This window comes from Dreissena polymorpha, chromosome 5 (genome assembly GCF_020536995.1).
Source record: "Dreissena polymorpha isolate Duluth1 chromosome 5, UMN_Dpol_1.0, whole genome shotgun sequence".
Classification (NCBI taxonomy): domain Eukaryota; kingdom Metazoa; phylum Mollusca; class Bivalvia; order Myida; family Dreissenidae; genus Dreissena; species Dreissena polymorpha.
Window position 1 is genome coordinate 46,401,647 of NC_068359.1, and position 14,762 is coordinate 46,416,408.

At 36.1% G+C, this 14,762-nt stretch overlaps 1 protein-coding gene across 1 annotated transcript in view; it reads right to left on the reverse strand.

Annotated features, from left to right (window-relative positions):
• Positions 1–14,762, reverse strand: part of LOC127880498 (VWFA and cache domain-containing protein 1-like) — a 49,770-nt gene that overhangs the window by 9,603 nt on the left and 25,405 nt on the right. Inside the window, exons 13-22 of the mRNA XM_052427794.1 lie at positions 13,239–13,433; positions 11,915–12,043; positions 10,970–11,090; positions 10,432–10,519; positions 8,152–8,235; positions 6,568–6,681; positions 5,353–5,416; positions 3,777–3,829; positions 2,665–2,746; positions 1,826–1,996 (exon numbers count right to left, since the gene is read on the reverse strand). Of these exons, the coding sequence (XP_052283754.1) occupies positions 1,826–1,996; positions 2,665–2,746; positions 3,777–3,829; positions 5,353–5,416; positions 6,568–6,681; positions 8,152–8,235; positions 10,432–10,519; positions 10,970–11,090; positions 11,915–12,043; positions 13,239–13,433 (1,101 nt within the window). The remainder of the gene's footprint in view (positions 1–1,825; positions 1,997–2,664; positions 2,747–3,776; positions 3,830–5,352; positions 5,417–6,567; positions 6,682–8,151; positions 8,236–10,431; positions 10,520–10,969; positions 11,091–11,914; positions 12,044–13,238; positions 13,434–14,762) is intronic.

Consider the following 14,762-nt stretch of genomic DNA (forward strand, 5'->3'; position numbering starts at 1 on the left):
CAATATTCCGAAAGAGAAAAATATTCCTTTTGAATATCAACCGTACTTTGTTTTGACAACTGACGACAGAAATGATTCAATGCACGATATGAGTCTAAATGTAGTTTTCATGCAGATTCGTTCATACAACACAAAGACACAATTTTGTTTTAAGGATCAATTCGGCTTAGTGGACAGGGTGAGTCATGTAAAATATCAAAAACAATGTATATTTTTTATAAACAACTGGTAGCAAGATGAGTTGTAGATAATTGGTCAGTTTCCACATTTTAACTAATTCTTTTGACTTGCTACTAGTAATTCTTTTCAGCTCAATTCAACAGTGAAAAATGCCCATAATATCACTTTAATTGTAATATACTATGAAAACATAGGACACCCTGGACACACTAATTTTGATACAAAAGCCATAATTTAAACAATATTGATAAAAGCTAACTGGACAATGTTTCATCCAAAACATCTAAGCACTAAAACTTGTGGCATCAGTGATTTTACGTAATATGTAAAGCAAAATATGTAATATGACTTGCCAGGGCAAAGTCATTTTTCAGCCAATGGACGTAATATAAATAATCTTGGAAGAGATCAACTAGACAATATTTAAGACAGAATATCTATGCACCAGGCATTGAATTATCATTGACGACTTGTGCCAAAAACGAACAGGAAATATGCAATATTATTTGCCAGGGCATTGATAATTTAAAACCAAGAGCCATAATTTTTTATTGTTAGACTTGGTTAACTAGACAATATTCCATTCCAAATATCCAAGCTATAGATTAGCAGTTTTTGGAGACAATACATGTATTTGATAAGATATATAAGTTGTTTCCACACAGGTTTATGTAAAACACTTTACCCCTAGGTCGCCCGGGCTACCCAACAGCCAAAATCTTGGAACAGATCTTCTAGATAATTGTTCATGCAAATCATCTCAATTTTAGCCCTTCGCATTTGTGATAAACTTATTATAACTAGAAATGTTTAAAAGACACTGATGTCCTCAAAATACCGGTTTGGACAAATCCACTATATATTCTGCAGAGGTCAAAAAGACAAAGAGCCATAATTCTGCTAAAACTCATAGCAGTCATAATCTCTTTATAAATGATCATGTACACATCGAGGTCGTTCATCCGTGAAAAGCAGTTGAAGTAGAGTTGAAAACAAACAAGTTTGGTACAATATATTCTACAGAGGAAAAACACAAACAGACAAATGGCCATCATTCTTAAGAAACTTGTTTCATCCAACGTAAATTCTTTTCTTCATGATCATCTGCACATAAAGATTATTCAACTATGCATGTTCGAGCGAGATCTAACCTCTAGTTAAAGAGGAGTTAAGCACACAAAATGGTAGGACCATATATATTATATTGTGGAAAAACAGATGATGGGCCATAACTCCTCCAAAACTGCAAAAATATCCCTACTTTTTTATCATCTACACATTACAGTCATTCAACTGTTAAAGTGAAAGCAAGATCCACCCAGTAGTGAAAAAAGGAGTTCACAACACAATCTTTTGAAAAAACCTACAGCCCAAAAAGGGCAATGCCTTAGTGTACATAGGTTCGTACAAATTATTTACATTTCTATGGCAATCAGAGATCTGCATTTAATGAAATAATTGTCAACAACTTTGAAAGAACTTTATGGCAGGAACATTCCCGTCTATTTTAAGAAACAAGATGGTTTAAGAGGAGATGTCATTTGCAGCAAACTGTTGACAACACTCAACTCTGGAAAATCACGCACCACAATAGCTTACAATAAGCACTTGGCAGTTTAAAAATATAAATTGCACCTTTACTTACAGACGTCTGTATATTGTTTTGCACTTTTTTCTTTACAAGGAGGAACAGGTTGCTGTTTGGAATGTTTTCCACAAAAATCCAACGTGCGGGATCAGGATGCAAGTCTGTGGTTGCGCGCAAATTAAATATTCTCTTTGCATAGCCACCTGTGAAGCTTGCACAGAATAGTGCCTGCAAGAAACACGGGAAAGATAGGACAAATAACAGTAAAACAAACAACTAAATACTTGTGAAACTTCATGTGTTCATTGAAAAAAAAACAAGCCTACCTATGGGAAAGCGGGGTTTCATCTATGTGAGTAAAATACATCGTTCCAGATAAGCCTGTGCAGTCCACACAGGCTTATCATGGGCATCAATTCCATTTTTATGACATTATTGGTTTAAGGGAAGTCTCTTCTTAGTGAAAATCCGGTTTCGGTGGAAAGTGTCGTCCCTAATTAGCCTGTGCGGACTTCACAGGCTCATTTGGAAGGACTCTTATTTACATGAATTAAGCCCCTTTTTCTCAGAGCAAGGATAAATTAAAATGTATTAGAAAATGCTTAAGCAGTTTATTCAGACGTGCATAGAATATGAATTGCCTTAATATTGTGTAAGTGAAAGATATTTGCAATAAATCAGATGACAGGCATAATCATAAGTTCCTTATTATATATTTCATTCTGAAGTAAAATCCACAAACAGTCTGATTGTGGAATACCTGTGAAAACAGCAAACCCTTGGGTAGATTTAAGCAAGGCTTTCAATCTGATTAGATGGGACTAATTTAATAGTCAATTAACTTATTGATTATGTCATTTTACATGGTGGTGGTCGATACTTCAATGAATACTTACCTGGGCCAGAGATGAATTGTCTTGTGTCAAGAAAGATTCAGGGTTGCTGGCTTCAGAGTAGGGAAAACTGTCCATAATGTTACTGGAAAATACACGGAGAGATTAAACCTAACGGAATGGCCCTGAAAAACTTACCGCTCACTTTAGTTCAAGGTATAAATGAGACGCGTTCTGAGAAAACTGGGCATAATGCATGTGCGTAAAGTGTCGTCCCAGATTAGCCTTTGCAGTCCGCACAGGCTAATCAGGGACGACACTTTCTGCCTAAATTGCATTTTTGCTAACAAGAGACTTCATTTAAACGAATAATGTCATAAAAGCAGAAAGTGTTGTCCCTGATTAGCCTGTGCGGACTGCACAGGCTAATCTGGGACAACACTTTACGCACATGCATTATGCCCAGTTTTCTCAGAACACGACTTCAATAGTCGAAGACTTAGGGATCAAGTTTATGATCCCACTTTATCCAGATTAAAAAGTCCTTAATATTGTCAAGACATATACTCTGACCATGTTTCATCAAGAGATTCAATCAGTCATAAATTGTGAGTCGAGAGCCGTAACAATGTTGTTCTAAGATTTGAAAGGGTGACCTATTTTTGGATACATATGACCATGATTAGAACTCAGCCCAGGTTTTTTTAATATAAACATTTTTCCAAGTTTCATCAAGATTGGATGCAAAAAGTGGACCACACACAAGTCAAATGCTGGAAATCACAAAATATCACCAAAAAATAAATAGAGCACTGCATGCTCAGGTAATCTAAAAATATAAATGGAAATTAACAAATCTACCATTTACAAATGATTTTAAGTTTGATAGATATCATTAATGCTGGCTTAATAAGTGAGTTATTTAGATAAGTTAAACTCATTCAATACATTTCTGTTTCATAAGTCTTTAAAAGGTCTGATATAAACTATAATAATAAAAAGCATTATTAAGTATGCAGTTGTTTTTTTAACTTAATTGTGGGTATCTATAAAAAATATAAAAAATAAAAATTTTGGGCAGTTGATAAAAGATACCATGATGATAAAACAAATAAGAACTTATAAATAGTGAGCACATGATATTGATAGTGCTTTAAATAAGGAGAGCGTTTTACCCAGAAGGATCCATCAAGTGACAAACATAGTCATCTCCAAAACACTCTGTTGCCTAGAGAGGAAAAAAGTAGATTGAATGAAGTATATCACATGTAGATATCAAAGAAATGTATGAATAATCAATTTTTATAATGTTCTCTTATATCTTAGTAAAAACTAGCTCAAGAGCTTAAAAATGTGTAGCTTTACTTTGTAAAACATTTAAATTACTCCAAACAATTGATGAATCTCTCTCTTTATTAAAACGTTCTAATTCCCAGATAGTAACTAATTTAAATTAAATTAAATTTAAACAAGAGATGTGTTTGTCAGAAACACAATTGCGCCGCTTTGAAGCCATATATTTGACCTTTGACCTTGAAGGATGACCTTGATCTTTCACCACTCAAAATGTGCAGCTCCATGAGATACACATGCATGCCAAATATCAAGTTGCTATCTTCAATAATGCAAAAGTTATTGCAAAACTTTAACCAAGGTTGAAGTTTTGGGACACACACAATTATGAACAAGGGCTGTTTGTAAAACATGCATGCCCCCCATATGGGCTGTCCGTTGTAGTGGCAGCCATTGTGTGATACGTTTTTTGTCACTGTGACCTTGACCTTTGACCTAGTGACCTGAAAATCAATAGGGGTCATATGTGAGTCACGATCAATGTACCTATGAAGTGTCATGATCCTAGGCAAAAGCGTTCTTGAGTTATCATCCGAAAATCATTTTACTATTTCGGGTCACCGTGACCTTGACCTTTGACCTTGTGACCTCAAAATCAATAGGGGTCTTCTGCGAGTCATGATCAATCTACCTGTGAAGTTTCATGATCCTAGGCATATGCGTTCTTGAGTTATCATCCGAAAACCATTTTACTATTTCGGGTCACCGTGACCTTGACCTTTGACCTAGTGACCTCAAAATCAATAGGGGTCATCTGCGAGTCATGATCAATCTACCCATGAAGTTTCATGATCCTAGGCGTATGCATTGTTGAGTTATCATCCGGAAACCATTTTACTATTTCGGGTCACCGCGACCTTGACCTTTGACCTAGTGACCTCAAAATCAATAGGGGCCATCTGCGAGTCATGATCAATCTACCCATGAAGTTTCATGATCCTAGGCATATGCGTTCTTGAGTTATCGTTCAAAAACCATTTTACTATTTCGGGTCATCCTGACCTTGACCTTTGACCTAGTGACCTCAAAATCAATAGGGGTCATCTGCAAGTCATGATCAATGTACCTATGAAGTTTCATGATCCTAGGCCCAAGCGTTCTTGAGTTATCGTCTGACAACCACCTGGTGGACGGACCGACCAACAGACCGACATACCGACAGACCGACCAACCGACAGACCGACATGAGCAAAGCAATATACCCCCTCTTCTTCGACGGGGGGCATAATGAATGAATGAATGACAGACAGACAGGCCAAAAACAATAAGCCCCCGATGGTTCGATCCGCGGGCATACAAATCAAAACAAAGCAGGAAAAACAAAAGAAAATAGCAAAAAAGAGATAATAATTCATATGCTCAGGAGAGCTCAAAGGTACAATATCCAAAAAAATGTACATGGCTCAGCTGTGAAGTGAGGAAACGCTTGGATACAGTCATGCCGGCAACACCTACCACCTTCCTGAAAAACAAAACAATAGCTTTGTCACAAAAATTATTAAAACATCTGCATAGCTTTGTCAAGGACATATACATATATCTATGTTGTCAAGGTGACGACATATGCAGGCTTCAATTGAATCAGTTCAGAAAAGTAGCAGCTTGCTCTATAAACGTTATGAAATAATGCGCATAAAAACGACAAAATGACATAGTTATTCCTTAATATCCCTTCCTAGTAGATGCATTTCAACAAATATGTTTCAAAATCTATCTTGTGAAACATAATAAAAAACTTTATTATTATATACAACCATTGTATGCTTTACAGAGTTTTCTAGCAAGAAGCAAACATACCATAAATATCTTGAACCTATGAAAATCTCATGTCATTGACTTGATATTGTTCGTTCAACTTAACACTGACTTCTTTAACATTTCAATCTAACAGCTAGCCCTTAATTTCACTGGGATTAACAGATTATAAACAACCTACCAATCAATTTTCAGGAAACATTGCCAAAGTGTACCCTAAAAGTTGTGATTATGGTTTGTTTGACCCTGATCATGACCTTCCACCAAGTCAGAAATGGATCCTCTTCTTGTTAACCACCAGACTGTGTTTTAAGAAGCTTTACTTTATGGTTTTGTAGTAATTGATGAGCTAACTTTTAACACCCTCAGGGCTTCCCATGACTCAAATTTGTCTTTAGTCAAATTTGCCTCACTATCACAAAATGTCTGTTATTTTGGCTACTAGTATGTTGGCTTTTTTTGTAAAGAAAAATGTGCAGCCAAATAAAAACATCTTTAGCCAAATGGGCCAATTTGTTGCCATTGGCTAATTTGCGAACGGCAGAGTAAGCCCTGCATCCTTGTCCAAGTTATGGAGTTGCTAGCTACTAAATGTACACAGTTTTCCCGGCATTTATGTAGTTAAACATTGAATTTGACCCAAAGATCTAGCATTTAACAAATCTTATTTAAAGACATAAACCAAACGGTTAAGCTATTTTTTGGTATGTTGAACATTACATTAAAGGATGACTGGATCCTTCATGTGACAAGTTTGAAGATCTGAGAAACCTCTAGATTTGCCCCACAAGTAACCACATGACCTCATAAAGGATGAAGGCGATTCCAGGGAAATGGATTTTGCTAGAGTGTGCATACCCCTGTGTGTTTATTACGCCTCGCGTTATTATAACTGCTTCTTGGCGGCTGATGAAACTCAGCTTGTCAATGTGATAGTGAGTACTATGAGGGAGCATGAGGCTTCTTTTGTACCTGAAAGAAGAAATTTACGATGAAATATGACCACACTGAATTCTTTGAAAGTATATTTTGTGAAGAAAATACACAGTCTTGTACATAGATTATTATACAATTATTGATTAGAGGACAATTGATTACAAACTGATTTTTACTTGTAGAATATTTTTTTTACCGTAGCCATTTCAATATTTATAAGACTCCAACTACATTGAAAATGATATATGTTTTTTGAAACTGACAATTTTCTTGATCAATTGATCATGTGCCAAATAATCGATATATGGCTTAAATAACGCTTAATTTGCAAAAAATAATTATTTGTTATAGGGAATATTTGGTTGCAATAAAACGTATTAAAATGAATTAAATGGTTAATTCATTAGTTTGAGTGAGAGCTTTTGAGTGGTCAAATGAATGCAGTTTATTTATACATCAGGTATACCTTATAAGTTTGAATGACAGCTGGAGAGTGGTCAACTTAAAGACATTAATTTATAGATCAGGAAGAAAACTAGGATAACAAACTCAGAAAAAACCAAAATGATAAGATAATGAATTTTTAACAAGTGAAGATTGAACTTTCAAAATGGAATGTTTATTATATATTTATAATGATACATGAAAGCTGCAGTTGACTAAGTCAACACTCAAAAAGAATATGTTTGTTATATTTACATTAATAAAAAAGCTGACATTGGGAAATTAGTAGAGTCATGTTCCATCAAAACTGGGCTTAATGCATGTGTGTAAAGTGTCGTCCCAGATTAGCCTGTGCAGTCCGCACAGGCTAATCAGGGACGACACTTTCCGCTTTTATGGTATTTTTAGTTTCAAGGAAGTCCCTCCTTACCAAAAATCAAGTTTAGGCGGAAAGTGTCGTCCCTGATTAGCCTGTGCGGACTGCACAGGCTAATCTGAGACTACACTTTACGCACATGCATTATGCCCAGTTTTCTTAGAACACGACTCAATTGGCTTAATCTACACTAAGCACTAAAATACCAACTGAACACATTTTGCCTTTTAAACCTTTCGGTGCGGGAACCGAATTTTGAAGGCCTTTGCAAACAGTTTGGATCCAGATGGACGCCACAGAACGTGGCGTCTCATCAGGATCCAAACTGTTTGCTATTCTGATAGTATTCTTTGAAAAAAATCGAAGAAAATGCTAATTTTAGAAATTCAGCAGACAACATTTTAGCAGAAGACAAATTTCCCAGCATTCAAAGGGTTAAACCTTTCCCACTCAGAAGCAAAGTGTAAATAGCTATGTGCAACCAGCATAAAACCAGAACAGCCTGCAAGTCACTCACAGTCTGTTCAGGTTTTATGCTGTTTGCTGCTCATCAGTATCTAAGGGTTGGACATGAAGCCTTAAAAATGTGAATCTAGCAAGAAAGGTCTTTAATTAAATTTAACTTTCAAATGGACTACAAATGTGTCAAAATACTATCTAAATGGGAAAGGGTTAATGCAGTTTACCACTTGGTCTGTCTGTGATCAAACGTGTTCAACATGGGGGAGCCAGGATACATCCGAAACACTCCGGTCTCCGACCCATAAAATCTGTAATACTTAAGCAAGTGAATTTAAGAACAAAAAAGAACATGGAAACCTGGACTGGTATTCAGCAACCCATTCTTAAGCTTGAAAATAACAAGAGCACCGCATAACGGGTGCCACGCTCGGCTGCGGGTGCAGTTTTGAATAGATGAAAGCTTGTCAGAATTAATTTTGTTTTAGAGGTCACAGTGACCTTGACCTTTGACCTAGTGACCCAAAAATGGGTGTGGCATGTAGAACTCATCAAGGTGCAGCTACATATGAAGTTGTAGGTTGAAGCACTTTGATTTTAGAGCCAATCTTCAAAACCTTGACAAAATGTCAAGGTTTTAGCACGACCCAGACGACATGACGACGGACACGACACGACGAGCTGGCTATGACAATACCTCGGGTTTTCTCCGAAAACGGCCGAGCTTAAAATTAGTCTTAAACTCAACAAAAATACCTCAGAGTTTCCGTATTATCAAGCTAAAAATGGTGTTTAAATCATTAGCATAATGTTCGAAACAATTTAGAATGATATCATTATAGGTATATAGACCTGACTTTAAAGTAGTTGTAGTACATAACAGTTTTTTAGATTTTTTTCTATTTTTAGACTTATTCTTAGAATTGGTTGGTAAACACAGGCCTTGGAATGTTTGTTGGCATTCTGTGATGTACAGCCCAAATTGAGTGAAAGTAAGTAATTAGTCAGCCATTTAAACATGAGTGTTGTTTCTGTAAGCTTGAACTTGAAAATTGTAAGTTATTAGATTATTTCTTTACCACCATTGTTTTTTAAAGCATTGCTCAGAGGAAATGTTTGGAGAAATAAAAATTACCAACTGCCGACTGGCCCACTCACTAAGGCAAAGGTTAGACTACACTGCAGACTACATCTTCTAAATCATGTATTTTAGCTGCACCATGAAAATAAAAAAGTATTTAATATTTTCTCCATATTTTGGTTTGCACACTTGCATGCATACCTTAGATGATGATACCTGACAATTCAACTCATTTCAAGAAAATTTTACATTTTCATTTGGTACATAGTAACTTCTGTTATGTGTTGCTTCACAAAAGTGTTCAGGCATTTTAAATTTTAGGTACAATGTCAAGGTCGCAAATCAAGGTCAAAATTAAAATTTAGGAAATTAGTTCTTGACACTTTATCCGGAGAATACAAAATGTTGTCTAGGATGGATGGATTTTAAAGAACTTGGCAAAAGTGATCAGCATGATGAGAGGGAATGTTACAAGCAAGAACATTGTCATTAGGTTAAAGGTCAATGTCACAAATAAATGTCAAAGGTCTAAAGATAGTATTGAGCAATTTTCGTGATATTGAAATAACTAGTTACAGTAGTTACAAACATACAAATTGGTGCACACTATAACCAAGTTCATAGGTTGAAGGTCAAGGTGACAATTGAAGGTCAACAAGCAAATTCGTAGAATTGATATCCCCGCCAAAATACTTCTGGACACAAATATTTCTGGACGGATGGACAACGCCAACAGCATCCTCTTATCATTTTATATACTCATACCAAGTTTCAATTAAATCTGTCAAAGCACTTCCAAGATATGGCTCCGGACACACAAAAAGAGCTTTTTTTTTCAAGATACAAAGGGCCATAATTATCCAATGGTGTACAATGCCATTTGGCGTGCATCATCCTCTTATCAATATATATACTCATACCAAGTTTCAATGAAACCCGCCAAAGCACTTCCAAGATATGGCTCCGGATACAAAAAAAGCATTTTTTCAAGATACAAAGGGTCATAACTCCGATATTTACAGCTGGTGTACAATGCCATTTGGCGTGCATCATCCTCTTATCCATATATATACTCATACCAAGTTTCAATGTAATCCGTCAAAGCACTTCCAAGATATGGCTCCGGACACAAAAGTGCCAGCCGGACGGACGGAAAGACGGACGGACGGAGGGACGGACAACGCCAAAACAATATCCCTCCGCCTATGGCGGTGGATAAAAAGAGTAATAAAGTGAGACTTTGTCCAATCTCTACCTAAAATGTATTTTACTGACAGGCCTATATTTGTGACAATGGCATAATGTATGGTATAGTTAAGATTTTGCAGGGATGTATACTTTCATTTACATTTTTCATATTATTCTCAAAGTCAGTTGTTTGTGCTGGTTTAGAATTAAGAGTGCCTTTTCTGTTTGCAAAAGTTACCGTTCAATGACTTCCTTGCTTGTGTTTTCCCATAAAGCATCCAGTGAATCTGTGGCCAGCAATGTATGAAGGATCATGGACCTTTTCTCTGAAAATGAACCAGGCAATGTCCAACAAAATATTCAATTATTTAACATTTTTTTCTGTGCAGCTGTTTTAACCATGTTTGGACCTTTATTAATAATCAAATTAAATGTTCTGAACATGTCCTGCCGGTAGTTATAAAATTAACCATAAATCATGAACAGAAATATACACCATTTGTAAAAGCGGGAAAGGCAATTATTGACTCTTTCATAAACAAAGGGAAATAACTCTGACGTGGAAAGTGCTAATTGGCTGGTTATTACACATTGCCTCCATTTTTTGTAATCGAACATTCCCAGAAAAGTCAATTTAATCTAAACATCTTAATTTGTTCTTAAAACTATTGAACTGAAACCCCCGTAAGATACAGTGGGAAAAAAATAGAAAATATATGTTCCAAATCTAGAAAACTAATTTTTACAAAAAGATTTACAAATATTGTAAAATGAACCTGGTTTAATGAGATCTGTTGAAGTTCCCTTGGTAATGAAGTCATTAAGCTTCCTAACTGCATTGGTATCTTCTTGAGAAAACTTGTACACATTCGGGTCTTTAAACACAAATGGAGAAAGCTGAAATATAAATTTAAATATTATTATTGTTTTAAAGCTACTAAAAGGTTAAACACTATGCAAAATAAAAAAAAATCGAAAACTAAATTTGAAAAAATTAGATGAATGGTGGTGAATTATCAAAATAACCCTACATCATGGGTAATTTACAAGCAGACAAGCACTGTATTCAGTATCCAACTTAAATTTAAGATCTAAACAAGAAATGTGTTTGTCGGAAACACTATGTCCCCTTCTGCGCCGCTTTGATTTTTTTTTTTACCTTTGACTTTGAAGGATGACTTTTACCTTGACCTTTCACCACTCAAAATGTGCAGCTCCATGAGATACACATGCATGCCAAATATGAAGTTGCTATCTTCAATTTTGCAAAAGTTATGGCAAAATGTTTAAGTTGGAGCAAACAAACCAACAGACAGACCAACAGACAGGGCAAAAACAATATGTCCCCCACTATATTGGTGGGGGACATAAAAAATGTGACCATGTCGACTGTTGTACGTAGATCCTAAAAATACAATCAATGGTCCATTTACTTTGTTTAAAAATGTTAAATTTAAGAGTTTTCGAATTTAGAGTTTGAATTAGAGGTTGCCATAGCATAGTGGATATGGTGTACACCTAGCAGCCTGGAGGTCACAGGTTCCACCCCACTGTGGGAATGCTGTTTAGATCTCTTGCAAAGATATTAAGTACTAGTTCAATACACGAAAACGGACTCATGAGTGTTTCAATAAGCCTAAGGCTTTCGATGCAACCGAGCTTAAATAAATAGGTTTAAACTAAATTAACATTTCAAATGTAAAGGACTTAATGTGTGTAACCTTGACAACTGATTTTTTGTAGGACAGAAAGTGACCATCCAGATGACAAAGTTGGTCTGCTGTTAGAACGTTGTCGTATGGAGAACCAAACATGGAGTCCAGTCTGTGGTAGACCCCATTAAGATTCTGCTGCAATTGACAGCAGATAATTCAAAAACAGATTTATGCCAAACCAAAACATATGACCCACACTGTGGGAAAACCTGGCTTTATGCACGTGCGTAAAGTATAGTCCACAAAGGCTAATCACAGACTACACTTTCCGCGTTTAAGTAATTTTTTTGTTTAAAGGAGGTCTCAATTTAACTGAAAGGTCGCCGTGGTGTATGGATAGGGTGTCCGCCTAGTGACCGGGAGGTCATGTGTTCGATCGCCACCGTGTGAGCGTTCTTTAGATCTCTCCCAAAGACACCAAGTACTGGTTCTAGGCCCAGGAAATGGACTCGAGAGCATTTATATAAGCCTCAGGCTTTCGATGCAATCGAGCTTAAATAAAACTAATCTAACTGAAAATCCATTTGATACAGAAAGTGATGTCTCAGATTAGCCTCTGCAGACTGCGAAGGCTAATCTGTGACTTCACCCTATGCACATGCATTAAGCCCAAATGTTCACATAGCGCAGATCATATAGGTTATTATTCTAAGTATGGTGTTCTGAGAATTTGCATCAGTCGAGTTGTTTGTTTGATGTGGTATCGCACAAGGGGCTCAGCTTTGAATGCAATGCTACTTGACACAACAAATGAGAGTGATACACAATTCCATCACACCATACTAATGTAATGTTCCATTTATAGCAATGTTTGTCAGGTAAATTTGTCCACCAAACTATGTTACAACAATGTGTGTTAAAATTGTTAATGACACTTCTACTGTGTCAATGTAAATAATGTTTTTCTAGGCATTACAAATTCAGACAAAGATGACCAAACATTTGCATTTGTAAAATTAGTCCAGCTACTAATATGATTTTAAAAAAGAAAATGTTAATAGTGTATACAGTTTCTTAAATTGATAGTTGTATTGGTGCCAGAAAAAACAGTATATATAGAATAAAGGATGGTGAAAACAATATGTGTAAGGGTAATAAATTGCTAACTCTATACAAAACAAAAGGATTTTAATAATGGAATAACAAAGTCAATTTTTGTCATTACTAGACCAACATGATTCTACAGGAATATAGCCACAGACAAAAAAGCTAAATGAAACATGTTCAAATTTGAATGTGGGGACACCTTCAACAACAGACCTTTGTCTATGAAAAGAATGGTAATCACTTCAATTGTTCATTGGTTGGTCATAAAATTGAATTAACGTACATTTATAACAGTTTTCTGAAAAACATCACGGGTAGATTCCGAAAGGAAGTGCACAAGGACCACAACTAGACTGGTTCCATATAGCTTCCTGTAATACACAGTGGCTGGTTCCAGTTTGTGAGAGGCATTGTATATCCCCTGGAAGTCTTCACTGGGAACCAATTCGCCCTCAACATACAGGCTTATACCTGGTAGCTGGAAAATAACAAACACATGTATGCCATCCAACTTGCAAACAGTCCGTCAATTTAGCAATTTGACATTTGACCTGATAATCAAAAGGCATCTTCCTTTCCTTCAAAGAAACCAGCATACCAATAAATGATGGTATGTCAAAGTATTCACTAGATAATATGTAGAAACAATATTTGTGTTACAACCCTTAATGACCTTGACCTTTTAGTTATTGAACCCAAAATTGGATAATCCATAGGCACCTTTGTTAATTCCAATGTGACCTTGACCTTTGACCTAGTAACCCCAATTTCAATAGTGGTCATCTACTGTCCAAGGCCAATGCACATGTAAAGTATCAAGCCAATCGGTCAATTCCTTGACAAGTTATTGATCGGAAACGATTTTCACACTTACTGTGACAGTGCCCATGACCTTTGACCTAGTGACCCCGATTTCAATAGGGGTCATCTACTGTCTTAGGCCAATGCATATGTGAAGTTTTAAGCAAATCGCTCAAATCCTTGCCAATTAATTGATCAATAACAATTTTCACACTTATTGTGACAGTGACCTTGACCTTTGACCTAGTGACCCCAATTTCAATAAGGGTCATCTACTGTCCAAGGCCATTGCACATGTGAAGTATCAAGCCAATCGTTCAATACCTTGACAAGTTATTGATCGGAAATGATTTTCACACTTATTGTGACAGTGACCTTGACCTTTGACCTAGTGACCCCAATTTCAATAAGGGTCATCTACTGTCCAAGGCAAATGCGCATGTGAAGTATCAAGCCAATTGGTCAATTTGTTGACGAGTTATTGATCGGAAACAAAATGGTCTACCGACAGATAGATAGACCATTAGACAGACCAAACAACATCTAGCAAAACAATATATTTCCTCTTCTTCGAAGCTGTGCATAGAAACGGCAATGCCATAAAACTAGATTATCAACATTTCATCTATTAATTAATTTTAATTTTAATTTTAATAACTGTGTAATCTCAAACAAGGTCTGCATATAGGCGGAATCATACACATTTGTGTGCAAAAACTCTTTAAAAACTTCACTTAATAAGCCAAATCTGTTTCCCTATTATTCACCTTTACCTGACTGGCCCCAAATACAAGCACATGCTTAGTCTGTATGTTTGCTTGCTACACATCAAATTTCAGCACAAACATGAAGAGTAAGTTGCTTCCTTTTTCGGCGTAAGCTGCATAAGCCAGCTTTTCACCTTAGCCTGACCTTTGTAAGTGTCCAATAAAGTTCCAATAAAATTTCCCGCGGCTAGGTACGAATGAATACACTTCATTTATTCCATTGGCTGATTTGAGTATAC